This window comes from Plutella xylostella, chromosome 27 (assembly GCF_932276165.1).
Source record: "Plutella xylostella chromosome 27, ilPluXylo3.1, whole genome shotgun sequence".
Taxonomy (NCBI): Eukaryota; Metazoa; Arthropoda; class Insecta; order Lepidoptera; family Plutellidae; genus Plutella; species Plutella xylostella.
This window is the reverse complement of record NC_064007.1, coordinates 3,468,766-3,496,289: the sequence shown is the minus strand read 5'-3', so window position 1 is coordinate 3,496,289 and position 27,524 is coordinate 3,468,766. Positions and strand designations below refer to the sequence as shown.

The window sequence follows — 27,524 nt, the reverse complement described above, 5'->3', positions numbered from 1 at the left end:
GCCATTTCAGCGTGCTAATCCTTTTGGCTATGTCGGTAACTTTAGTTCTCCTGCGGATTTCTTCATTACGAATCCTATCTCGCAGGGACACGCCTAACATAGCCCTTTCCATAGCACGCTGAGCAACTCTGAGCTTGTGGATAAGCCCTTTGGTGAAGCACCACGTCTCGGCTCCGTAAGTCATCACTGGCAACACGCACTGATTGAAAACTTTTGTTTTCAGACACTGAGGTATGTTTTCAGTGAAGATGTGTCGTAATTTCCCGAACGCTGCCCATCCGAGTTGGATTCTACGAGCTACCTCTTTATCGAAGTTGGATTTACCTAATCGGATCACTTGTCCTAGGTAGGGATACTGATCAACAACTTCGATGGTGACACCTCCTACAGTTACGGGCGATGATGAAACATGTTCGTTCGACATGACCTTTGTCTTGTCCATGTTCATTTTCAGCCCAACTTGTTTAGAGGCATCATTGAGGTCTGTGAGCATTTCGCCCAACTCCTCCAGCGTTTCCGCCATAATAACTATGTCATCAGCAAATCGTAGATGAGAGATATATTCGCCATTGACGTTAATGCCCAGTCTTTTCCACTCTACAAGCTTAAAAACATCTTCCAGTGCACAGGTGAACAGTTTCGGAGAAATAACATCTCCCTGTCTCACGCCCCTTTGCAACTGGATCGGTTTTGTGCTATGTTCGTGTAATCGAACTGACATTGTGGCAGCATTGTACATACATCTCAACACCTCGATATAGCGATAGTCTATATGGCACCGCTGAAGGGATTGAAGCATCGCCCAGAGCTCAATAGAATCAAAGGCTTTCTCATAGTCCACAAACGCTAGACATAAAGGTAGATTATACTCCTCGGTCTTCTGTATAACCTGCCGAAGCGTGTGTATGTGATCTATGGTACTATAGCCTTTTCGGAACCCGGCTTGTTCGGGTGGCTGGAAGTCGTCGAGTCTTTGCTCGAGACGATTCGTAATAACTCTCGAAAACAGCTTGTACACATGGCTCAGAAGTGCAATGGGTCTATAATTCTTCAATAGGGCTTTGTTGCCTTTCTTGAAGAACAAAGTCACTACACTTCTGCTCCATGCCTCCGGGCTTGTGCCTTCGAGTATGACGGAATTAAACAGCCTCCGAAGTGCTATTAAAATCGGTCTACCGCCGGCTTTCAGAAGTTCTGTCGTTATTCCATCATCTCCCGGAGCTTTGTTGTTTTTTAGCTGTTTGAGAGCTATACTAATCTCGTCTAGACTGACGTCCGGAATATCTTCGGTATAGTGTCGGGTGAGTGGCGCTCGGCTGTCGTGAGCACCGCTGGTAATAGGGTTTTGTGTTGTGGTGTATAACTGTCCGTAGAATCTCTCAATTTCTCCCAGAATTTCGGGCACTGATGAAACGGTGTTGCCAGTGTCGGTCTTCAGTTGGGTCAACAGAGTCTGCCGAACAGATCGATCTCTAGCAAAGACTTTGGAGCCCTTGTTTTGCTCTATTGCGTCTTGAATGCGCTTGCAATTGTAGCGTCTCATATCGCAACGTCTTGCTTTGGCGATCTGTCTGTTTAGACGTCTGTATTCGACCATATCAACTGAAGACTGCAACCTCATTTCTCTCCGTTCTCTTATGAGACTCAGAGTCCCATCTGAGAGTTTTTGAGGTCCTCGGTTGGTTCGGGACGAAAAATATTTCGATCCTACCTCTCGGACAGTTTCCACAAACCTATTGTTTAAATCGTCAACTGTAACGCAATTCTCTAAACATATCAGGCGGTCGCAAAGCTCAGACTGAAAGCTTTCGGGATCCTGGATTTGAGCAGGAGTAGGACGGAGCGTGGACTTCATTAGACGGGAGCGTTCTATTTTGCAGTTTATATTCAAAGTGCCTCTAACGAGTCGGTGATCGCTGCCGGTCTTAACCCTACTGATCACTGAGACATCATTGAATATGTGCTTCTTATCCGTCAATATGAAGTCGATCTCGTTTTTAGTCTTCCCATCGGGGCTAATCCACGTCCACTTCCTTTGTGGCTTCTTCTTGTAGAAGGAGTTCATCATATAGAGGCCCTCCTTCTCCAAGAAGTCAGCCAGCATTTGCCCACGATGGTTCCTGACTCCAAATCCATGTGACCCCACTTTCGTCTCGCCGCCTTCTTGTTTTCCGAGTTTCGCGTTAAAGTCTCCCATCACCACCGTGAAATGAGTAGTGAACTTACGCAGGGCAGACGATACGTCTTCATACGCAAGTTCGACCTCATCATCGGTGTGCTTAGATGTGGGTGCGTAAACCTGTATGACCTTCATTGAGTATCGTTTAGATATTCTCAGGATGAGGTACGCAACCCGTGTCGACACACTTCCGATTTCAACGATGTTGTTGACGAGGGACTTATTGACGATGAACCCGACACCCCCTTGGGACAGTTGGTCGCCCTCCCGGTGGTACAGCAAGTTTCCGGACTGGAGAATTTCCGTATCCTCTCCCTCTCGTCGGACTTCGGATAACCCTATAATGTCCCATTTTAACTTGCTGATTTCCTCTTCCAGCTCCTCTATCTTCACGTCTTCCCTCAGTGTCCGTGCGTTATATGTTGCCAGGTGCAAGGGTCGGTTGGGCTGGTAGCCGACTCTCTGCCGGAGATTCTTCGCACCCCCTGCCCCGCCGTTACCGTGACCGCTACCGGAGTCCGGGATAGCGGGGCTGCCGGGGACTGGGGGCCGGGGCTTTGTTTTTTCCATCATTAGGAGGTGTATTTGCCATAATCACCGCGCTTGGCAGGCGTGTTGGTGATTCTCCTTTTTTACGGCGGGAGATCGCCGCCTCTGCTAGGAGAGGAGGTCGGGTCGATTTACCGCCGCCCGACATTCGGCGTTGTCACTCGTTAGCACCACCCAGGGGGCACGTGTAGGGTAACTAGGGTTTGTACCTACGGACGTGAGCGACAAGCCCCCCGACAAGTGTTAATATTATGCTTTTGTAAATATTGTTATTTTACTTGGAAAGCTATATAGTTTGGGAGAGGCTTAAGTCCAGCACAGTGCACTGCTATAGGTATATTCTGCCTAGTTTAGGGTCGGATAGCTGTGTGTGAGATGTCCCCACATATTTATTTATATGATGGCGATTCAACTTTGAATCATATTCAACCTTTTGACATGGGTTAGTACTTTTTGCTAAAATTTACCTTTCGTACATCCCTAATGATATAACAAATACATCAGAACTAGCTATTTCTAGAATCTATCTTTACGTAACCTAATAATATGATAGTATGTCGAGTCATACACATACGCAACTGTCATATCAAGGCATCAGTTATGTGATACTCGGTCCTCATGTCCAGCCTTGTGGTAAATCGACGTCGACCTTCTGATAATTCTATTATGAAATTACGATTATCTTAACTATACAATACATTTAGATAATAGGTAATCCTATTTGCTTACGGTAATTTTTATATGGAATAGTGTTAATCGCTGCTAACCGTTGTTTCATATATGTTGGAAAAAAAATGTTGCTCTCTCTAGGTCTAGAAGATATAAAGTTTAAAACTCTAACCCCCTTATTCATAGAGAAGTTACAAAACGTTTTAACTAATACACTGTTTTGTCCCTCTCCAACAAAGAACAATTTGTTCTTTGACAGAGAGGGACAAAACAGTTTATTAGTTAAAACGTATTGTAACTTTTCTATGAATAAGGGGGTTAGTCTTGGAAACGATTGTATCTCAAATGAATTTACATAATCGTGCTATATGATTATTTTACGTTAAACTACACTGATATAGATACGAACGTCGTGTTTTAGACCACAGGTCAAATAAAAAGTAAGGTTAGTAGTGTCAAAAGTAGTGATAAAACATATCATATATCGGTGTCGAAACCCAATCGCCGTAAAAACCTATAATATACCCGACAGACAGAACATTTTTCCTCCCATATCACTACGACTACAGACAATACTAGAGGCCATAGGTCTCCACTATCAGACGCAGTGAGTCAGAACATAAGCACGCGATGACCGGGCCTGGGGGGGTCATTTTACATAACAAAAAACGAAGTTTCGGAGCGCTGCTGTGCGAGCCAAGACTCTATCTCCTTGTATAAAACGTGCCGGTTTCACGACAGCTCTCGTTTGTTCGTTTTTCGTTAGTATAAAGTAACCCTCTAGTCCGACAAATAGGTATAATAAATAACTGTTGTTATGAATGGAATAGGTTTTTAACTATTGCTCTTTATCGATCATTATGTGTGTTTTAGTGATTAGTAGGTAGTCGTAATGGGCTACTTTGTATGGTTGTTTGAATACGAAACTTAAATGACGATTTACTGAATGAGTAAGAATGGATTCTTGATATTATTTTGTATTTTATGTACCAATTACGAAATATAAACCGTAGCGATAGATAATTAGTATTTGTCTTTATCGCGGAATTCCTTTCTGAATGTGTTCTTGTTACTATTTCACGTAAAAAGAACCTACTAACAGATTTAGGTGAAACTTAACATCACATTTTCATCCCGGAATTCCCACGAGAAAACCTTTCAAACGAAGCTAATTTCTCGCGGGAAAGCTTCGTATAAATGTGTGCTTTCTATAACTACATACCTACTATTAGAACTATAAGCTGACCTACAGAGATTGTGCTATGTGAATATCTAATCTATTCGACTTTATGACGAAGATTTATTGTCTCTCGTAAATATTTTATTGACATCATTTGGGTTAATGGCGATTGACGACTAATATTTTTTTATTATTTCTTGATTGACATCATAATAAAAAAAAAAAAAAACACGCACTCACGCCTTGTACTAATGTACTCCCTTGCGGGGTAGGCAGAGGTGCATTGCTGCACCCACTTTTCGCCAGAGTGTTATGTTAGTCCCAATGTAATAGGGGGCGGGCCTATTGCCATTTTACGGGCACATCATAATATTATAGGAATTTAGTTTGCCAATTTAATGATACAGTTTCCTTTACATTTAGTTTCCGAAATGAAAGATGTGATGATTTGCCTATTTGAAGAATCTTCTGGTAATTATTTCGACAGACATTTTGTTGAACATTGAAGTCAAAGAAAGTTGGTGAAAGTTAGATTAAAGTCATTGTGCATTGCCAGCCAGTATGAATTTTAAAAAGTTTTTTGTGCTTATGTGGTTGTGCAATATGAACCTTAGGATCTAGGTCAGAGGGTTACCTTGTGCTTAACAATATGTTTTCAATATATATGACGAACATCTATGGTTTTCGAGATAATATATATTATATTTTTTATCTGTTGTACTATAAGTTTACAGTGTACTACATATTTAACATTGTGCACATTAGCTATATAAAATAAACAAGGTTAAGTAGAAAAAATACCACACATTAAGACAAAGACACGTTCCATTTATTTAACAATGTAAATACAATTACATGTACACAGAATCCTTAAAAAAACGTTTAAATACGTAAGCAAATAGTATTGAATAATAATAAGTATTAGGTTGATTGTATTTGTTAAAGTTATGAAAACAAGCTAGATTTCCCTTTATTTATTTATTTATTTATTTAACTCTTTATTGTACAAATATTACAAATAAAAGTACAAAGGGTGGACTTAACGCTAAAAGCAGTTTATTCGTTAATTTACACAGTCAAGTTTTAAGTGGAGGCCGCGACTAGGCAAACGTAGTGTGGGACGCCCTCCGGCTAGATAGGGTGACGACTTGCGAAAGGTGGCTGGTAATGATTGGATGCGGAAAGCTAAAGATCGCATCCAGTGGCGTGCTTTGGGAGAGGCCTACGTCCAGCAGTGGACTGCTATAGGCTAATGATGAAGTTTAAAGTCACTGTAGGCTCTGACACAAGTGGACATAAGTGCACCATAAACATTGGCTTAGCGCAGAATATTTTTTTTAATAGCTCGATATTTTTGTCGCAGAAATAGATATAGCGTCTGTGAGTTTGTATTATGTTTGTCGCTGTCGCATAATAAAAAGATAAATTATATAAATAGCGCTATTTTCGATCATGTTCGAAAGTGACATCTCAGTGCGCGCTTAGTTTTACTCTATGAAGCACATATTCTTCACCAAACAGCCTTCTTCTTCTTCTAGTGCCTCTCCACTACTGGAGGTTGGCGGTCAGCTCTGCATACTCCGTTCTATTCTGCCTACACATTTACAAACTGAACAGTATTTGTATCATGTCCTCAGTTTTCCGTACATGATCTAAACAGTCTTATGAACACTCGGCCAGCCCTAGGCTCGTTTAGTGCTAATTACCACAACCCTGGGTTGACTCACCGCTCCACTGCTATACACTACTACACATGACACATACAATACAGTAGTAAAGCTGCTCTTACCTAAAAGAACTATGATATAATTAAAGCTATCGATGTTAAATGTTATTTGTCACACCAGAGTAAACCACTGTGACCAATACAGGATTACCTATTGTAGGGAACAGAGGCGAAAAGGATATATTCACAGGCCACATTCAATGTAGCATGTAATATTTAGATTTTATATTCTTACTAGCTGTTCTCGCGCGCTTCGCTTCGCCTTAAAAAGTTTTCCCGTGGGAATTCCGGGATAAAAAGTAGCCTATGTTCTTTCCCAGGGTCTAGCTAGACCGTATGTATACCAAATTTCATTCAAATCCGTTCAGTAGTTTTGGCGTGAAAGAGTAACAGACAGACAGACAGACAGACTCAGTTACTTTCGCATTTATAATATTAGTTAGGATAGTACCTTTGTTAATGAAAATGAAATAAATTATGATTATGATAAAGCTTCTGGTAACGTTATAAGCACTAGGCATGGTATTCTTCTTAGAGTGTCGGTCAAACGCCAGTCCAGATCTAGTATTAAGTGGTCCAGTATAGAACATTAAATGAATATACGTCTTCTATACGTTTATCTAAAATGTGTTTTGTTGCAAAATTAATTAATACGTTGTGACCCAAATTTGACGAACCTATACCACAAAAGGATTGTTTTGAACATCCTTTTAGCCACGAATTCATCTAAATATTTTAACCTTGTCGAAAGTTGTAAGCTTGACTTCGGTCCTCTCTCCGTTTTGTAGCCACAACAGTACTTACACTATACCACTTCTCACTCAGAGATGACTCATTATATCCGCCAGATGTACAATGCACGGTTCACTATCACGTGCGCAGTGTAAACATTTATACTGAAGCCAGTACAGAGTAATAGTGGCTTAGAGCGTTTGCGAGTGTCAAAAAGTATACATTTACTGTTAGGGACAATATGTGGCTGTTATTAAAAAGAGATAAATATGTTATTGAAGTACAGTGTAACTGTACAGTAATAGATACAATAATTATGTATTTTAAGTCTGTAAATTATTCTGATTTTTTAATAGAATTACGAGTAGAATTTTAATACGCACCTGTATATATTTTTCTGAACTAAACTAAACTTTATGCATACAATACATGATTACCGGGTGTTTAACCTGTAGTGTATACTGGAGGTAGTGGATAAAAATAATTCCCTTAGGAATATCGTAACCCAACCCCTTTCCCTAATTAATGAGTTACAATTTTTATCACCCAGATAGGTACTCATAGTAGTTCTGTCCTAAACAAACTTTGCAAATGTTTAATTGAGGTAATGGCCATTGAACAATTTAATGAGAAAGTTTTCAGTTTGGGTAATGTTATCGCCGGATATGCTAGAAAGTTTAATTATGTTATCACTAAAGATGGTCTCATGAATTCATATTACCATAGTGAAAAATATGTCTTTATACTATATAAAATTGTTATTTTGTGTTCCGTGAAATCAAATAAGATTTGATCACGCACGCTGATTAGCGCGCCTTTTCCCCGCGTTCCGCGTGCATATTCCACGCATTACAATGAATACTTGTACGAAAAGAACACTTGCAGGTGTCACGCGTGCGGGGCAATCCCGCGTGCGTGATGGAATCTGAACGATATTAAAAACACCCTAAAGTAGTATTCTATTCTAACCAAAAGTATCCATTGTTGCAGCTTACCATGCCCCGTGACCATCCAATGCCGTGAGCCACCATGGACACTCTCCACGTGTCCGCCGCCAGCAAGGCATCCTCCCGCAGCCAGAGCCCCGCGGGGGAGGTGTCCGATGACGTCATCCGCTCCCGCGCCGCGCCGCCGGCCAACCACAATGCGGGCAGTGTGAGTGCATCCAATCAGAGTTGGGGATTGCGGTGATGGACCGTTCTGAGTTAGCCAATTGCAGTTGAGGATTGCTATGCTGCATAGGATTGTTTTGTTTAAAAGGAGGCTTGATACATGGCTAGGTGGGGATTCTCAGATGCAAAAAATTATAGTTGCTTGTGTGTGGCAAACGGTTCTACCTTTTTTGGCCTAAGATTTATTTGCCTAATCTCGTATTGCATAGTAACGTTTGGTCAAAATCTCGTTTCACCGAAAATCGTATGGCATAAATCTCTTTTAGTAAAAAGTTATTTCGCATAATCTTGTTTAGCCTAATAATGGTATAGCCTAATCTTGAATAGCCTAATAATGCTATGGCATAGGTTATATATAAAGTAATAATATTCGTTTGGCTTTAACTTTGTTGCAGCGTCTCCCTACATAGCGCAAACTGGTACCTTGTATTGTGGCCGCTAAGTGGGAAACGCTCCGCTCCGCTTCGCTGCGCTCCGCTTTGCTTTTGACGAAAATGTGCACCTAACACGCTCCTCCTCGCTTTGCTCGTCGTCGCACCTATCTTTAGGTTTCGATCCTATGGGGTTTAATGGCGTTTGTAATAATTATAATGGTCATTCACTTTCGATATTTTGATCATTTAATATCGTGATTTTCGGGATGTAGGAGAAAAATACCACAATTTGTACATTTAAAACATACTTAATATAGTATTTGTAAAGATAATATTAGGAGAAACAAGATTATACCAATACGAACAATTAGAGCAAACGAGACTTAGGTGTTTCAAGTTTGTGCCAAAAGAGTTTTAGACGAAACGAGTCTTATGCCACATAAGACTTGGCGAAGTAATGATTCTACCAAAAAAGTTTAGACCTTACGAGTTATGCGAAACGAGTTTAGGATAATAAAGATTAGGCCAGATGAGGGGAACCCGTGGCAAACGATAGTGGACCTCAAATTAAGCCTAATGACCGCTGGCGAGGGTCAGTAATAGTCAATATCGCAGACGGTAATTCTGGGAACTTTCATTCTTCCTGCTGTAGATACGATAAGATCAAAATCTGTTTAGTCGTTCAAAACTTATGCGGAGAATGTGAACACTCTCGTGTGGCTATCTCTATGAATCACAACTAAATAGTGTGACAGAGTAAGAAATATAAGCATGCAAATGTTCTACGTGATATTTTTACGTTTGTCTTTGCATTATATTGTTAAAGATGTTATGGCACTTTGCACAATAACATTTACATACGATTATGTGCTGTGTCCAACCATATATAGCCGCATACAAATAAAGCGGAACACAAACAAATGACCACTCAATACTACAATGTATAAATTTAAAATATGCACTGAGACTTGGATACTTTTAAATTAGCTCAAACATAGCTCTCTTACGTTTGGCTGCATTCCAAAACCGCTGTTCATTCTACGTTTACATTTTCGCCAACTCTGTACACCCTAAAACAGTCTCTATTGTTTACGTGATATGATTCAGAAAGGTTATTTGTGTATTGTCAGCTGGGGGTCAATATAAAGTGAACGGTAGCGCGGGGTAGTTCTGAGTAGTTTAATGGGTAATCGACCGAGAGTCGGCAGGGTTGCCAACAACACGTTGAGGTGTTATGTTTCCCTGTAGTGCAGTTTGGATCGGATTAATGTTTGATATTTTTATACTATAAATACTATGACAAAACTTTCCGCCGACATTTTTGAAAACAAATCGTTCACGTTCACGCTGTATTGCTTTGTACCTGTTAAGACTGTTAAAAGCGAGTTTTAAATTAGTGTCTGCTGCCTGAAAAGTAATACTCCTAAGGGGTTAAGAGGGTGAATCACAAATTTGGTCGATAGTATACCTACCATCCTCAGCCCTCCTTATTTTGTAACAACATTATCATCACCCAACAATCAATAACACAGCTGCACTTTCTGAAATAACGTAAAAAAAATATATGTCTTCTGGCAACATGTATGAGACCTTCGTACACAAGGCTGCTTTACCTATCCTGGCTGGGCCCAGCGTCATGGATTCGATATCGACGTTTAATGTGCCACCACTCTCCGTATGTATGGCAAATCGCGAAATAGTTACTTTTATCTGCGTCAATAACGAACCCGTGCCGCTGAGCCAGTGCGTCCCACATTAACCCCCCACCCCCCCTTACCCGCAGGAGCCGGGGTCGTCGTCGTCGTCACGCCACGGCGAGTTCGTGAAGCACCACGCCAAGTCGCACTCGCGCGACCTGGGGACCAGCCCGCTCAGCGCCAACAACTCCGGCAACTCTAGGGAGTGAGTATAGTTTGGACTGTTTCAGGCATAAATTGAGTGGTTAAAGTTCAAAAGAAGGGTGAGAAGTTCATGGAAAACGCTAACAAATAGGTTGTACATTTTGTACATTCACTAATCAATCTACCTTATACACAGATATAGATACTATAAATCACCAATTAATCTACCTTGTATGTACCTATAGGTACGTCCGGAGCACCCGGCGTTCAGCGAATCACAGCTAATTTGACTGGCTAATCTTTTCACCACAGTGACAAACTTTATCTAGCTCTAGCCCTGTAGCACGGGGCGCTGTTAAGACGTGACAAAAGTTCTCCGTCGCGCTGGCTCTTGAGGCTGCGCGATGTGAGTGAGCGCGATGCAAATATTTTGTCACGTCTTAAATGCGCCTCGTGCTAGCCCTCCTAGAACTCACCGACATGCTCAAAAGAAGATTTACCTCAGCTAACGCTGCATGTTTATGCTCCAACTCTCCACTGGAAACCTCATGTACCCCCGTATACCATTATTAACCCCCACCCTCTCTACTTTCAGTCTAGAAGATTCGCCCCAAAAGAAGATGCTCCCTGGTCTAATGGCTCCTGCTGACTACAGCGGCGTGTATAGTCCCAACGTGTCGTACGCCATGTCATCAGCTGACGAGTACGGGTCACCCGCTTATAGAGGTAAATGTCAGCGACTGATGTTATAAGAAAGGCGGGCAAGGTTTCGGCTATGGATGTCAAGTTACGATGAGTTGAAGTGTGGATATAGGATAGGCGGGTAAAATGGCGACGACATTTTATGGATGAAATTCTGGCTGTTAGTCGTTGTATATTTTTAATATTTATGTGTTGTAGATCTGTGTCTCTAATCCAGTGGTAGATGCCAGTATACCTATAGAGGTATACTATAACTATAGAGTTAGTTTTATAAAATTTGTGTAGTATTTTTTTTCATTAACTTTCTTTTATTCCCAATTCATATTAGATAGGAAATAGAATCTAGACTTAGTATTATATAGATTGTCTATTTTGATTCTAGGTCAAGATGGAGATTACGGCTCTCCAGGTAATAAAATAAATCTAGATCTCAAATAGTTTTCCCACATCATATCCATATATCGAATTGCATGGGCACAAATTAATAGAAATACATTTAACAAAGACTGTTATAAATAAATTATGTATTCTATAAGGAAAAACAAATGTAAATATTGATATCATTAACGCACAAATGTTTTATGCATGTTCCATCACACTATAATTTAATTAATATACATACGCATTACTCAATTAACATACGAATAGTTCTGTTATTTGTAAGTTATTAGTATGTTAGAAGATAAAATCATTTTCTTATCTGTACGATACACACATCGAGTACCATTGACCACCGGGTATTTCAGTATTTCTTCTAAAACAAAACTGCTTCAGAATAAGAAATATCATATTCTAATATTGTTTTCTTTTCGACAAATAATCACTATTCCCTAAATCCAAAAAAAATAAAAACGTGGTCTACATCTATTTATTATAACCATCAGTGCTCTATCGCCCACTGTTGGGTATATGCCACCTTTTGTATAAATATACTCCAAATTTTTCCCTCCTAACACCTCTTACTAATACTTCTCAAAATTTTGTATCAAACATCCCTATTTAAACCACCACAATTGTAAATTTCCAGACGAGAACGACTCCACCCCCAGCGGCACCTCGTCGAAGGCGCAGGCCGCCATCGCGCACCTCAACAGCAAGATCGTGAGGACCAAGGACCTCATTAGATTGGAGCAGACTATACGGGATGGTGAGGGAGAATAGAATAGATTAGAATATTCGTTTATTTGTCCACCAACCCGCACTAGGCTAGCATGCTGGACTAGGCCTTAGGGTGTTTTTAAAAACATGCGGGATTCATCACGCATGCGGGATGGCTGCCATTTTCCCGCGTCTCGCGTGCATATTCGTAATTCGTATTGTGTCATACGGTCAGAGTTCAGAATAATGCCGCATGCGTGATGTATCCCGCACGTTGTTAAAACAGCCTAAACCCTTCCTTCATTGGAAGGAGACCCGTGCCCCAGCAGTGAGGACGTGATGGGTTGTGATTATGAATGCAGGTGTAGTATATGTAGCTACAGTTCGAGTATACAACAGACGTAGGCGCAGCAACACATGGCGCACCTCATAGATAAATTGCTGATTTACAGTTGCAGGCTACGGGTTATAATGTCGCCCTATGTCTTTATAACGAGTCAATGTTATACCTACCATAATCTCCCATAAAAGAATTAATTCTACCATCTCTACCCCCCCAGACAACGTGAACGAATACCTCAAGCTAGCAGCCAACGCGGACAAGCAGCAACTCGGCCGCATCAAGGCGGTGTTCGAGAAGAAGAACCAGAAGAGCGCGCTCTGCATCGCTCAACTGCAGAAGAAGCTCGAGGGGTACAACAAACGCATCCGGAACTGGGAGGTACGGTTAGGGATGTAGACTCAAATCTAGCCCAGTCTAGACCCAATGAGGTTCAGTCACATAACGGAAAAATCCAATTTTTGACTAATACATTGCATGTGTTATGATATTCTTAGCACACTACTTTTTGAATTTTTGAAATCCGTCCATAAATTGCAAAGTTATTTAATATTTTATCGGGCTTGGTTTTAAAACGCGCGCCTCTTGCTTGTGTATAGCGATGACGTCATACGACTGAATCCGCGCGTGATCGCAGTAATCCATCATCAGCCAATAATCATCCACTGCTGGACAGGACATAGACCTCTCTCAAGGAGCGCCACAACACTCGGTCCTCGGGCTTCCTCATCCAACCACTACCGGCTACCCGCCTAAGTCAAGCTAATCGTTATACCAAATTATTTTATTTGTTATGACCATAGTGCTGCAATAATTTATATTAACTTATTTTAAACTAACTAATTGTGAAACGCTTTAAAGCAGCATAAACTAAAAACCCTCAAAGTATTTTAAATAATATTTTAAATAACACTCCAAAGTAGTATGGTTGCTTCTAGTTTAACTATGAATGTAGCTAAAGCTCTGTTGAGAAGTGAATTGTTAGCTAAATTCCAAAGTCCGCATATCTAATGCTCCTATCCTCTCAAAATCCTACACTGCATTCATTCGTACTGGGCACAAAAGGTAAAGACACACAAAGATTGTTTACCTTTTGTGCCAAGTAAGGACAAATGGATTATACCCACCCGCCTACCGCTATATTGCTCGACAATCTTAGTGCCCAGAAACAGTGTTATAAGTGTTGAGTTTAGTTCGTTCTGTCTCAGGTGGGCAGCGGCGGCCAGGCGCACCGGCAGCCCCGGGAGGTGCTGAGGGACATGGGGCAGGGGCTCAAGTGAGTAGACTGTAAACTCCAGCTTTTGTTAGTATTTGGTAAATAATCTGTGGAAGTAGTCAGGCGAATGGCGCACGGATGTTTGTCTGGAAGACAACTGAATAGCGCGGTTATTTGTGCTTTGTCAAGTGATCTACGTATATAAGTAAAATATTAGTAACTCAATTAGTAGCACTTTATTAGATATTCTGTAAAGTCAGTAAACTTACATAGTTATAAATATCCTCAGGAATACGCCTTTCCCAAGTAGCGCAACAACGCTTTACTTCACTTAAGGCTTCATTATGCAATTTGCCTGACTAATCCTGTCACCACGATGACAAACCCTCGTTCGTAGAGCTCGTGATGATTAGGAGTGCATCTATACAGTATACAAACAATGTTTAATAGAAATCGTTAGTGCTGGTGGTCGTAGCGTACATATATATCTCTTTTGCTAACCGTACCCACCCCCTTCCCCCAGGAACGTGGTGGGCAGCAACATCCGCGACGGCATCACCGGGCTCGGCGGCAATCATTAAGCTAGCCTTTTCCGTTTAGGAGTAATTTGGTCCTATTGTCACTGGAACTTTTAGATTGCTCGTGAGGGTACATGACATAAAGAGGCAAGAAGGTGGCAGAAAACAAACATGCACCTCACTAGTGTATGGACGAAATTTTGACGTATCTCTTTTGTTAACCGTACCCTGCCCCTTTCCCCAGGCACGTGGGCGGCAACATCCGCGACGGCATCACGGGGCTCGGCGGCAGTTATTAAACTAGTCCTTTCTGTTTAGGAGTATTTTTTGTGCTATTGTCACTGGAAATATTTAATTGCTCGTGTGTGTACAGTCAGCTGCATAAGTAGCTATGCATAAGTAGCAAGGCACTTTTGTGCCTTGTCAATCTAACAAACCGCCTATCCATTCATTGAAACTCAGGTTTGCTCAGTTTGGCAAGGTACATAAGTGTATAGCTACTTATGCAGCTGACCGTAATTGGCATCTCTCTTTTGCTAACCCTACCCTCCCCCCTCCCCCAGGAACGTGGGCGGCAACATCCGCGACGGCATCACCGGGCTCGGGGGCAGCGTGATGGCGGCGCCGCGCGAGTTTGCGCACCTCTTCTCACGGTCCAACCGCTTCGGCTCGGCGGATAATATCGCGCAGCTCGCCGGTCTGTACTGTATACTTATATGTTTGTTTTTTTAACTCTTTTGTTGCACAAACATAATACAGGGTGTAGTAAAAAGGGTCACCCCCTTTCGGCTTAGGATACCCTTTTTGCAACATTCTGTATACGATAGTCTTGTGGTTATTTGGCTTACACACGTATTTTTATATCCTACGTGTGCTTATGGGACGTTTATATTACATGGGTTTTGCCGTCGCTTCAGAAATCGCATTTCCACGGTTCTACGAATACTTGTACCGCGTTTACATGGGTTGGTTTTCGCAGTCGCTTGACAAATCACATTATAAAACTAGGCTTTAAGCTGTGTTCAGAGTATGAAACTGTGTACTAGGTATTCATACGCTGCAGTTTGCCTATTGGGACCTCTTTTATTAAAGCTTACTTTTTGATGATTTTAAACAATTATTTTCCCTTTATACTTACATTTTTAATCACAGAATTATTTAATTCTGTTCTTATAATATAAAAAATATTTATGCTGGATGCCTTAAATTAAGCATTGTAAGGTACAATACACATTTACTTTTACAATATTTCATGTAACACTCCACATCTCAATTACTACTTATATACCTATATTTATAGTTTAATATTAACATAGTTATAATATCTAACAGATAACACTGGGCCTTGTAAGTACAATACAAGTTAAACCCCTCTTATTTTCAATCAATCCCTATTCTTAAGTCACAAAATTTCATACATACACACGTACTAGTTACTCTCTCTTACTTTGTAAATAACTCTTTATCTATACTAACCTTTCATATCTCATGTATTAAACTTATTGCACCTTTCTTTCATTTAGAAGCTATTTCTCAACAACTGAACTTAGGGCTATAGTCATCCAAATTCAAACATTATTTTATTATTTAAGAACTCAATTTAAGTTACTAATACAAACTTTGTAGTAAAAATATCAAGTAAACGATTGTAGTAAAGATGCACTTTGAAATATGAAATCACAGTTTAAATAGCGCTATTGTTTATGTGTGACTAGCAGTTATGGCTCTCATACAAGCTCAGAAACAATTTGTTCATCAAATTGACTGTAACATTTCCTGCTAGCAACCATTATTTTGTTATTTACTTACACAAGTAAATATACAAACTCAGCGAAGTGTACAGTGTATAGACCCCTAACATACTGAATGACATATCCTTTAAAATACGTTCTAAATTGTGAATATCTGAGGGCACGGCAGTGCCCCAGCCAAGTCTCGAGCATAATATTAACATTATGTAACTTACCTTTAAAATAACCTTTATTTATTTACAAAACAATCTTACACTTCAGTAAAAAATGTTGTCTTCATATTTATGATTCTGATTGTACTTAACTTCTATTCTGAAATAACCTTCGCATGTTATATGACCTTAGCCACCATACACTACTTCATTCTGACGTATTTTGTAGTAACAATAATACAGAACTATGATAGTACCAGACTATTCTATTCCGTAGAGACCAGACTGTTGCTATTATTTTTATTACAAACTTTGCCTATCTATGATAAACAAATACGTAATCTGATTATTGACTCAACTTTAGATCACTCTAATCTTAAGATATGATAAAGTTACTAATTCAGTAAGATATTCATGGAAGGCTCATCGTTGGATATGTATGTGAGAAAACCTAGCCTAGTCAAAACACTCAAGTTTGAAACACTGTCACTTTCGAAAATCAAACAGAATCCAGCAATAACTTACACATTGTGATAATATCAGTGTAAGATAAAACATAAAGGCCTGTACACACTCATTTAACAGAAGGTTATCCATATTTCATTTGTTTTTGAAACAGAAAGAGCCCCCCTTATCCGAACGGGGAGTAGTTTGTAAAAAATTACGTTCATCAGAAAATTTTATATTTTTACGATGAATAAAAAATTTTGAGTTTGAGTTTGGCAATAAATGCTATTTTTACTTTACTTTTATATTATCATCATATTAGTCCACAAAATGCATTTTTTCAGGCTAGCTTGGTTAAAAACAAAAATACGTCTAAAATAATTAATCTTGGCAGCCTGACAAAAATAATTTTGTGGACTAATATGATGATAACAGGGATACGTTTGAAGCTATCACTGCCATAGCAATCTCGATTTAAGAAACGTCAATCCATATAATTTTTTGGCTTAAATAGAGATTTAACACTAAATCTAGATTTAGTATGTTTGTGCAAGTGGTCCTTACGGTGTAAACTTATTACCTTATTAGCCATCCATTATGTATGTTTGGAACTAGGGAAAAATATAAAAAGTGCTTACCTTGTTTCTGATGTGGCCATGCCCTTACACTTATAGATAAAATGCATAACTAATCTTTCAGTGTCAAGGCATTTCTTGACTTGGCGCTACGTTTTCTATGTAATCTACTCAGATGTTTGTGCAAACGAAACTTTATTTATGTAATGTCAAGGCTTGTTTTAGCTAAACCAAACTAAGGTTACACAAGCTATTATGAGTGTTATGAGAATTATATAGTTCGACTTGTTAAATTGTTTTGTTATTGTTAAAAGTGTGAAGTACAAATATGTAATGTGAAATGTTGTTTTTTAAGAATTGTAGAAGATGCCGGGACAAAAAACGTAAATTATTTTTGAATTACTAGTTTCTATGCTCCTATTCTATGGTGGTTGAATTTTTCTTAGCAAAAATATACGTAACTGCAAATTTAACGGCCCAATTAATTGATGATTTGTGTGATAAATTCCATTAAAATAAAGAAAACCACGCTTTGCTTATTCACGTAAACATTAATACAAAGTATAGCTATACAAAATAATGTCTAAGGACTAAGTACCAAGCATACCTTACCTATTGCTAGTAGCAAAGTTTGATTATGTAAGAGTACTCGACAGAATTATCTCATAATATTTTTCACACATATTTTAATCTCGATCCTAAGCTATGCATTATTTATTATTGTATTTGTATTATGTTAGTGAAAGACTTGCTTCATTTATTTTATAATCATCCCTTTCAAATCAAACCTATCCTTAATCAGGACTAATCATAAGATAGATTTCATATTTCTTTCCATCACAAACAGCACACTTGTATAATGTCCCTACACAAATCACTGAAACTAACGTAACAATTTATACCTAATAAGGTTAATTTTCTCTTGGAGTGTCGCCTAAATTATGTTGCTTATATGTCTGTCTCGTTCTTGCACGCTAGCACCACAACACGCGGAGTTGAGAGGTAAATATATGCTGCTTTATATCTACCTAATATACCATACCATTGGAGGAAATGAGTCGCGAGTTACTGCTTCTTGCAATACGACTTACTGCTTATTCCAATAATATTATACATAATTTTACAAGCCAAAGACGTACAATTTATGAATTCATGCTTCTACTATGTTGCGCACATATTAAAATAGTGAAGAAGACATCTCTATAGGCGATGAAATTTACAAATTCTGTAATGATTATTTATCTTTAGCTATGATTGAAACACTATGATTGGAAAAGGGGATTTCCGTCCTTCATTCCCAACCACCCCACCAACAGCCAACCTACTCCAAAATCCACCGCCCCATCCAACATCCAACCACCGGTATTGAGTTGTCTACAACGTTGCAGCGAACGCGTCGTCCGAAGGTTCCCGAGCGTCAGAGGCCGGCGAAGCGGCAGCGCCGCGCGGGTCCACACTGCCCAGAGCGGCAACGTCGCCCGCGCCCAAGTTCTCACCCGATGCCAGCCCGAGCTCGTCCGTCACTAGTGAGGGGGGACCGTGAGTGTGATGTTTGATGTTATGGATTTTGGATACTGGTCGGCGCTAGGTTAGCGCTTATTACAGTCCGCCAGCTGGCAGCCTGACATGTGAACTAGGTATATTGTTTAGGAAGGAGTTTTATGTGTGATGAAACCTACACGGCAGGCTGACTATTTTATGGATTGCATTTCCTCGATTCATTGAGGAAATTCTACCCTCTGTGACAGTCTACGAATTACAAAAATGTAAGTGTACAATTGTGTGTATAATTTTATGCTGAACAGATATAAGGGTAATGTAGGAAAATATCGACATTTCCACGTTGGGTTGTTCTCAATAGGAATTTAAATACTCGATCGCTGGATACAAAACTCACAATGTTCTATTTCTTTTCCTCTCTATAACACAAACAGAGAGGGGCCTCCCACTACAACGTGAGTGAATGCATGGAGCCTCCATAGCTATAGAAAAAACGTTTGTCATTTTGATATCATGAACAGTTATTTTTTATCATATTATGTTTTTTCTGAATCTTGTCATCTAATGTCATTGTAACATCTTCTAAATAAATCGCAATTTTATCACATCTTATATTGCACTTACGCTTTGAATAGTTTTAATCCAGTGCCATTTCTTCAAAGCTTTATTTCCAATTTCCATACTTAATAAAAAAAACATACACTGTTTATTTTCATATCCATCTAATCATCAAGCTTTAACATTCTCATCCCTTTCTTGATGTAGTGGCTACAAATCGTTCCAAATATTTATGTATTCATCAAAATCCACCTCCTATACAAATTAAGCATCCATCATTTCCCTCTTGTCAAAAGTACCACTAATTATCCACACACATTTTAACCTAAAGCATGATCTAAAATTTCAGTTACCCGACGCAGGGGGGTTCAAACAACATGTCAGAGGCGACGTTCTCCATCAAGCCCATCCTCAACGAGTTGAGGGAGAGACGGGAGGAGTACGAGCGATTGGCTGAGAAGATGGATGCTTTGAAGGTTAATAATCATGCCTAAGAATTATTAGAGGCAGACCAAGAAAGAGATGGCGGGACGACTTGGACAATTTTAACACGGAATGGTGTGAGCAGGCCCAAGAAAGGGATACGTGGAATGTTCAGGGAGAGACCTTTGCCCAGCAGTGGGACACTAGAGGTTAAGAAAAAAAAAAAAAAAAGAATTATTAGCTTAAACATTCTTGCCTGAGTTTTTTCCCTTTATTTCTTTCTTATTTAATCTTCATTTATTTTTGGATTTTTGTCTCTAAAAGAGACTAGATGACAGTCCCATCGTTTCACAAATTTACTTCTTTATAGATACTTTGTTGGTCACGTGGCTTTTTTAGTATCTAAAGGAAACATCCACTTTATACGTTTTACGTGCGCCATACGACAAGATTATTTCCTTTATTTCTCGTCACATTCCGTTCGATTTCACATAGAGTACAGTTAGCTTGGTGTAGCATTTAATCAGTGCTCCTGTTACAGAACCTGTCGCAGGAGGTGTCGTTCTTCTCCATACAATCAGTCTACCTTTATTTCTCTACGTTGCCATTGTCCTTTGCATCTAACCATTCAGTACAATTTGCTTGGTGTAGCATTTAATAATTGCCCCTGTTGCTTACAGAACCTGTCGCAGGAGGTGTCGTTCCTGTCGGCGGCGCTGCAGGAGGAGCGCTTCAAGTCGGAGCGCCTCGAGGAGCAGGTCAACGACCTCACCGAGTTGCATCAGAATGAGGTCAGCAATGTCTAAGGCCGTATATTTTTATTTAATTCTTTGTTGCACAAATATAGGAAAATGCACAAAAGGTAAACTTAATGCTAAGAGCATTTTCTACTAAGCCAACCTACCTACAGAAGGCCGTAAACAAAAAGAAATCTGGAAACTTATAAGTGCTTATTTTTTATTATGCATATTTTGCTGATTTGAGCGCTGGTTCCGCAAAGTATGAAAAAGTAAGCGCTTATTTGCTGGTCCGCGTTCCCAGCAGGCCAATTTACAGCGTTACTAGGCGCGCGTAACACTGTAAATTCCAGCCGCCATTCCAAAGCGCAAAACTAGCAAACTAACAATTTTTCCTACCTTACCTACCTTTCCTACCATCCATTGAAATAGATATTTTTATCTTGCATAAAAAAATCCAATCATGGAATGGTTATTTAAAATATATTTTTTCAATTAGGAAATAACCTAACAACCGTCCTTGTTATTCCCAGGTGGAGAATCTGAAGCAGGCGCTAACGGACGTGGAGGAGAAGGTGCAGTACCAGAGCGAGGAGCGCATCCGGGACATCCACGAGGCGCTCGACTTGTGCCAGACGAAGGTGAGACTGTAGCAACTAGATGTTACGACCTTTTAAAAAAACTAGTTGTCATATTTTACACTCACGTTACTACGTACTGGCCGAGGGTCATTCTTCTAAAGTCGCGTTCACACCGGCCCAACGAACGCCAACGAACGGGTTTCGTTGACCTTCGTTGCTGCAATCTGCCCTGTATTATGTATGATAAATATCCATCGTTGGGATAACCGTTGGCGTTCGTTGAGCGTTCGTTGGCCCGGTCTGTACGCAGCTTTAGCGTGTCTGTATATTTTGTGCCACAACCAAGGATCTTACCCGCATAGCAGTTAACTAACCAATTTACCGTTTGGTCCTGATTTATACAGCCCGTGCGAGTTAACTTGGCACCTGGCCGAAAAGAACCAGTTGTCATGCCGGGTACCCCTGAGCTAGTTAGCATGACATCTGGTTCTTGTTGTCCAGGTCTCAAGTTAACTCGTGCTGGTGGTATGTAGGTATTCTATTCTATTCTATTCTCTGTGGGGGTGTAAGTAACTGCACCTGGCTCTCTCGAGTGGAACCGTTGTACATATGTACGGTGGCCTGCGCCTAAAAGTATACTGGCGGAGTTTTTAAAATAGCGATCCCTGATGATGAAGGGACCAGCTACATCTGTTATAAATCCGGGGACATGCTGTGTGTGATGTGTGTAGCAGTGGTATTTATGTGGATGTGCTTGAGCAGCATGTGAGCTTGAGATCGCTATTTTAAAAACTCCGCCTGTATACTTTTCGGCGCAGGCCACCGTACATATCCCCAAAATCTAAACTGCCTTCCTAAGCTTGGACCATTTCCCACCACGCTGGTCCACTGCGGGTTGGTGGGTTCACATACCTAATTGTGCTAAATCTAGATATGCAGGTTTCCTCACGATGTTTTCCTTCACCGTAAGAGCGATGGTATACATTGTACTTAAGTTAAAAGAACTCATTGATACATGTCAGCGCCGGGATTCGAACCCGCATCTCTGGCGTGAGAAGCGGGCGCTTACCCGACTGAGCTACCACCGCTCCCTATGTATGTATGCTTGTTATTAATCTCGCCTATCCTTTCCAGATAAGCAAGCTAGAGCAGTGGTGCGCGGGCGGCGCGGGCGGCGGCGGCGGCGGCGGGCTGCCGGACGCGGGCGCGGCGCACGCGCTGCCGCCGCGGCTGCTGCTGGTCAAGCTGCTCAATGTCGCGCTCACGCTGTTGCAGCTCGCGCTGTTGTTAGTGGCTACGGCTGCGGGCATTGCCATGCCGTTTTTGAGGACTAGGTATGTTGGTTTCGTTTGCTTATAACTGTTCAATTGTAAATACGCAGCCTTTTCATGGTCCTTCGAGCCTGATCCGGATGTATGTGGTCACCGATAGTAGTAGAGCCGTAGGTTTAATATAACATATCGATAGCAAAATGCCATTAAAATAGGTAAAATGGAGTGACATGACGCACAAAACCGACCCTTAATAAGGAAAAGCTAGGAAGAAGAAGAAAATGCCATTAAACCTAAACTAGGTTTGACTTGACATTTTTAAGTTGCATGTGTCTAAGTAGGTAGGTAAAATACCTACCAATACAATTAAGTTGGATCGATGTGTGACTTTGGTAAGTGATACGGTGCGAGTAGTGCGTGACAAGATAAAAGCAATTTTTTAAAGTAATGTTAAGAGTTTTCTGAAACACGAGTGAAATGGCAGCTGTGTAGTTTCAGGTAAAAATACACGATTTCAGTTTGTTACTTCGCGCTCTAGTGCCTCATGTTGGTCACCAACACGCAAAGAAGAGCTTGTCATTATTATTTAGTTTATTTATTTAGAATGGTTAATGGAGAGTCGAGAGAGAGGAGGGTAGAATTTTAAAATTTTACATACATATTTGTAAAGAATTAATTTTTAACCAACACATTTCCCACTCCAGAGTGCGAGTCCTGACAACAAGCCTCGCCGTCATGCTCGGGGTGATGGTGCTCAAACAGTGGCCGGAAGTCACCCAACTATCAGAGCACCTCGTGAGGAGATTGAAGGAGTATCTGCTGGACAAGCACCACGACAGGTAATGTCCAGACAACGCCACCGCGACGCCGCGCCGCGCTCAGTTGTGATAGGTGGTTTGTGGAGGTCTTTTGGAGGTTTTCAAGACGGGTAGACTGTTGGGGAAGGGTGGATGGTGGGTGTAGATAGTGTAGATGCCGCAAGTGTATGTATTTGAGTGGGATGATGATGGATGGTGTGAGAGAGGTGTGAAAAGTGGGTACGGTTGGTTTCAGTAAAAATTGTGATACTTGCGATATCTACGTCAATCTATAACAGTGGTGGATGGTACAGTTTAGTGATAGAATAGTCTTGAAGATGTAATGGAAATGCACAAATGGCATGTATAAAGATGATTATAACAACGTCGATGATCGTGTGTTCGTCTTGAAAACTTACTAAAACCTTTATAAAACCATGCGTATAGTCAATGAAGGTTATTGTAATAGTATGTATTATTTAATTGATTTGTAAATATGTGCGGGAAAGGTTAACATGTTTAATTTTTTACTTATAAAAACTAATGCTTGTTATTTATTATATGTATAGCTAAATAAATCATATCAGTATGTTATATATTGAAGAATGCAATCACAATATTATTATGGACTTAATTGCAATAATTCACATCATAAATTTATCATTTTCATGCTTTTTATATATTGATTTCCGGTAATTTTATGCTTTTATACGTCTTATGGCCATAAAATTTTATGTTAATTTGGTTACTTGATTTTGATTTTGTTTTTTTGTTTTCACTTCAGGTATGAGTGCAGATCGTTATGTGGTTGATTTATTTTCAATCGGAGAATCGTTGGAACATTGCAATTTTGTCCTGAGAAGTATATTTGAATAACTCTCAAATAGATCTCTACTAAAAAGCTTCAGAGCTCATATTTTGAAATACCTACACAATTTTACCAGCTTTAATTGTAAACGATAATTGTAGCTAATATTTCGTGTAGATTTCGCAATATAAGCACTGTTGGAGTCCCAAGGACCGCTGAATATGTACAAAATGGACATACTTACAAAATGTTGAAAATGGAATAGCAATTATTGAAAGTTGTGATGTATTCATTCAACCCCTTGGGGGGCTCAATATGCTGCAGCGCTTGCCACGAATATAAGTTTCACTATATCGATTTACCTACCTGAGTACACATTACACACATATTTTACATTGATTTTAATGTTGCTTATCAATACACGGAACATACCCTACTGTATTCGTATACGCCCCTTCTGTCCAGCAGCAAGCTATGGCTAACATAACTATAACTTATATTTGCGGTGAGCCTGTGACATCCTAGAAAATGCTCATTACCGCTTTATCTACTACTTTAACTACAAGATGTAATTACTTATAGATTATTTTTATGTGATGATGACGTTATGTATAAGGTTATACATTTTTGTCTCCGGTCTCTTTGATACATTTAGGTTAATTTTTTCGGATAGCCTTTTAAATGATGCTAGAATATTTATTTATTTTTTATAAATAATGGTGTACCTGGGTTTTACGGCTGATCTTAAAACTCTTATTGATAGGGTCAAGGTCTTCGGCATTATCAGTCAAATTTGTAACAACTAAAAGTAATATTCCTTATGAATTTTACAAGATGGACTAAATTTCTATTGGGAAGCAGGTTTTAAGAAATTTAATTCTAATGGGTTATGTGATGGTAGAAAAGTCCTTCGTAATTTTAATAAATGTTAGGTACTTAGATTCAGCCTATTGTACATACAGTCCTGCCTTGAATACCTAGGACTTGGATATAGTTCAATATAAAGCAATAAAATGTTATTTAGTAACCAATACTAAAACTATTTTTGTGACATCACAAATACATTAAAAAAATATGAGATTATCAACTGATTGGTTTGGACAGTTGTGAACAAATTAGACATAATTTAGTCAATTTATATTTTAATTAAAAAAAAAATGTAAAATGTTATTATAACTTATTAAACTAATTCGAATGACTGTTCTATAACGCATTAGATCAATTAGTTGAATGAACTATTAACATATTTAAGATCAAGTAAAACTTCAGTCTATTACAAAGTTTATACATAGGAGTAAGCTTACTTACAACTAACTATAACATATTTGAGACATTCCAAATTTTGTTACGGCAGGTTAAAATAGATTATATAACAAGTAATTCTGGATTATTTCAGTTTTTTTTAAGACATTGTGATGCCCTTTAGATGACGGCATTCATGATCTGTATTAACGCCATCTAGCTAAATAGTAGTGGCGTTTACTAGAAAAAATAATTGTGTACAAATTGTAAAAGTTTAAACTCTGTTCTGTATATTCTGTAAATATTATTTATGTTATGTGGTTCATGTATAAGTTTGCCCATTTTATTTGAAAATCACAAATGTAACCGTTGTTGTTTTAAATAAAAATAATTGTCATTTATCGATTGTATAGATTGTTTTTAAAATTATTTTTAAACAAACCTGTGATTATATTCTGTTTTAATATAAATTTAGGAACACAATAAGTATGTTCATTTCAATCTTCAAATTGTAGTTTAGTTTTTATAAAGCATATCTCATCGTCATATTTATAATTTTTAGTTTTTAAGTCAGACAGTTGTAAGCAACTATCTTATTTTTTTATCGAATGCTCTCCCATAAAATTTTGATGTAAAATGACGTTTCATTATGAATTTTATGTTTTGGTGCTGGCTATGGAATGAATAATAAAGTCATCACAGATTAAAGAACTTACTATCTTTTATTACCTACCCATTTTGTCTCAAGTCGCTTGTGGTTTTGGTCAATATGTTTCATGCAATAATCCATTCTACGAATTTATAACGAGTAGGTAGGGCAAAACACCCAGTAACTGACCAGCTTAAGGGAGTTGTTCCAGTAATTTGTTTGTAGCGGGCTCAATTCTTATCTTATTAAATACGATTTTTGTTTTAAAAACTAAAATAACAGAGCTAGGCATTCATCCACTGTTCGGCCTTTATGGCTTTTACGGCCTTACATTAGTTAGGTTCTGCTCTAAATTAGTTAGGTTGTGCTCTACATAAGTTAGACTCTTCTCGACATTAATTGGATGCTGCTCTACATCAATTAGATTCTGATCTACATCAATTAGATTCTGCTCTACATCAATTATATTATGCTCTACATCAATTAGATTATGCTCTACATAAGGCTTTACTGCTCTAGACTAAAAAAATTAGACATTAGTTTAATTCCGGCCTACACAAGTTGGTTTATTAATTGGATTCTGCTGACATACGGTTCTTCTGCTTTATATTAATTGGATTCTGCTCTACATAAGGTTTTTCTGCTCTACATTACTTTGTTACTGCTCTACATAAGTATGTTTCTGTTTTACATTATCTGAGTTCTGCTCTACATTAGTTGGATTCTGCTCAATATTAGTTAGGTTCTGCTCTACATTAGATTGTTGCTGCTCTACATAACTTTGTTCCTGCTCTATATTATTTATTTATTTAGATTCTTTTACATGGGCAAAAGTTTTAAACAGTTTTTGGAAGCTGACATATTCTTAAATAATGGCTGGGTAAGTAGGTATTATGTGAATTTAATATATTTAAATAATATCATGAAATAAATATTATGTCAAGGCGTCGACCACACTGCACGCGGTCTAGCAGTCTCCGAATTCTGCTTTCGCTTTTTAAATCATCGGAACTCTCGCATGCAGTGTGACCGACCCCTTATCAAATCCTTGTGAAAAATATATAAAAACTTTATTGAATAAAAAAAACATGATATTAAAATAGAAATTCTGTTACTGTATTAATTAACTAATTTAGATTTAACTTTTCCAATACAGTAAATAAAAAATACATTATAAATTAAAAATTACAAAGCATACGACAGTATAAAAATAAATTAAACGTAAGTAGATACTTAGATAAAAGATTATTCTTCGTTGGTAGAGTTTTGTCTTGACGAAAGTGTCAAATTGCTTGGTTTTGGAGGTAACGCTGGTTTATCTACTATCTGTGGACCGAGACCCGAATCGTCCAAGTCTTCGAAGGTGTCTTCAGAGGCATCTTCTACCGCCGTGGTGACCTCAACTGCCTCCCGAGACGATACGCTGTATTGACAAGAGATATTCAGTTGAAGCAAATCACATTCATGCAAAAGAAAAGAAAAACTAGCAAACAGCTGGAACTGTAGAAATAAATGAAATCATGTTAAAGTTTTAAAACTGAGTTTGTACATATTTATAAAAAATAAGTATGTACTTAAGTCAGTAGGTATAAAAAAAAATTACATGCGTAAACGTTATAAATACCTAGCAACACTTACCCCAAAATCTTCATCAATATTATGTACGATCACAAACAGAACAATATAATAGTAGCAAAGAAACCCACAGACCAACCAAAACACAGTATATAATTAAGA

The 27,524-nt window shown here is 38.9% G+C and overlaps 2 protein-coding genes across 10 annotated transcripts in view; one reads left to right on the top strand and one right to left on the bottom strand.

Annotated features, from left to right (window-relative positions):
* Positions 1 to 25,849, top strand: part of LOC105387008 (transmembrane and coiled-coil domains protein 2) — a 40,797-nt gene extending 14,948 nt beyond the window's left edge. For 2 of the 7 annotated variants that reach the window (XM_048630830.1, XM_048630831.1), the window contains exons 2-18: positions 8,026 to 8,190; positions 10,365 to 10,483; positions 11,018 to 11,148; positions 11,507 to 11,533; positions 12,152 to 12,271; positions 12,783 to 12,943; positions 13,756 to 13,838; positions 14,860 to 14,993; positions 15,629 to 15,643; positions 18,200 to 18,223; positions 18,610 to 18,760; positions 19,629 to 19,755; positions 20,383 to 20,493; positions 20,973 to 21,080; positions 22,155 to 22,354; positions 22,996 to 23,130; positions 23,873 to 25,849. In XM_048630830.1, the coding sequence (XP_048486787.1) occupies positions 8,065 to 8,190; positions 10,365 to 10,483; positions 11,018 to 11,148; positions 11,507 to 11,533; positions 12,152 to 12,271; positions 12,783 to 12,943; positions 13,756 to 13,838; positions 14,860 to 14,993; positions 15,629 to 15,643; positions 18,200 to 18,223; positions 18,610 to 18,760; positions 19,629 to 19,755; positions 20,383 to 20,493; positions 20,973 to 21,080; positions 22,155 to 22,354; positions 22,996 to 23,130; positions 23,873 to 23,900 (1,800 nt within the window). In that variant the 5' untranslated portion in view covers positions 8,026 to 8,064 and the 3' untranslated portion in view covers positions 23,901 to 25,849. The remainder of the gene's footprint in view (positions 1 to 8,025; positions 8,191 to 10,364; positions 10,484 to 11,017; positions 11,149 to 11,506; positions 11,534 to 12,151; positions 12,272 to 12,782; positions 12,944 to 13,755; positions 13,839 to 14,859; positions 14,994 to 15,628; positions 15,644 to 18,199; positions 18,224 to 18,609; positions 18,761 to 19,628; positions 19,756 to 20,382; positions 20,494 to 20,972; positions 21,081 to 22,154; positions 22,355 to 22,995; positions 23,131 to 23,872) is intronic. The other 5 variants (XM_048630832.1, XM_048630834.1, XM_048630833.1 and 2 more) reach the window with 5 other exon arrangements.
* Positions 25,850 to 26,838: 989 nt separating this feature from the next.
* The window catches only part of LOC105383517 (plastin-3), a 34,127-nt gene continuing 33,441 nt past the window's right edge, over positions 26,839 to 27,524 (bottom strand). For all 3 annotated transcript variants that reach the window (XM_048630826.1, XM_048630827.1, XM_048630828.1), the window contains one exon: positions 26,839 to 27,210. In XM_048630826.1, the coding sequence (XP_048486783.1) occupies positions 27,033 to 27,210 (178 nt within the window). In that variant the 3' untranslated portion in view covers positions 26,839 to 27,032. The remainder of the gene's footprint in view (positions 27,211 to 27,524) is intronic.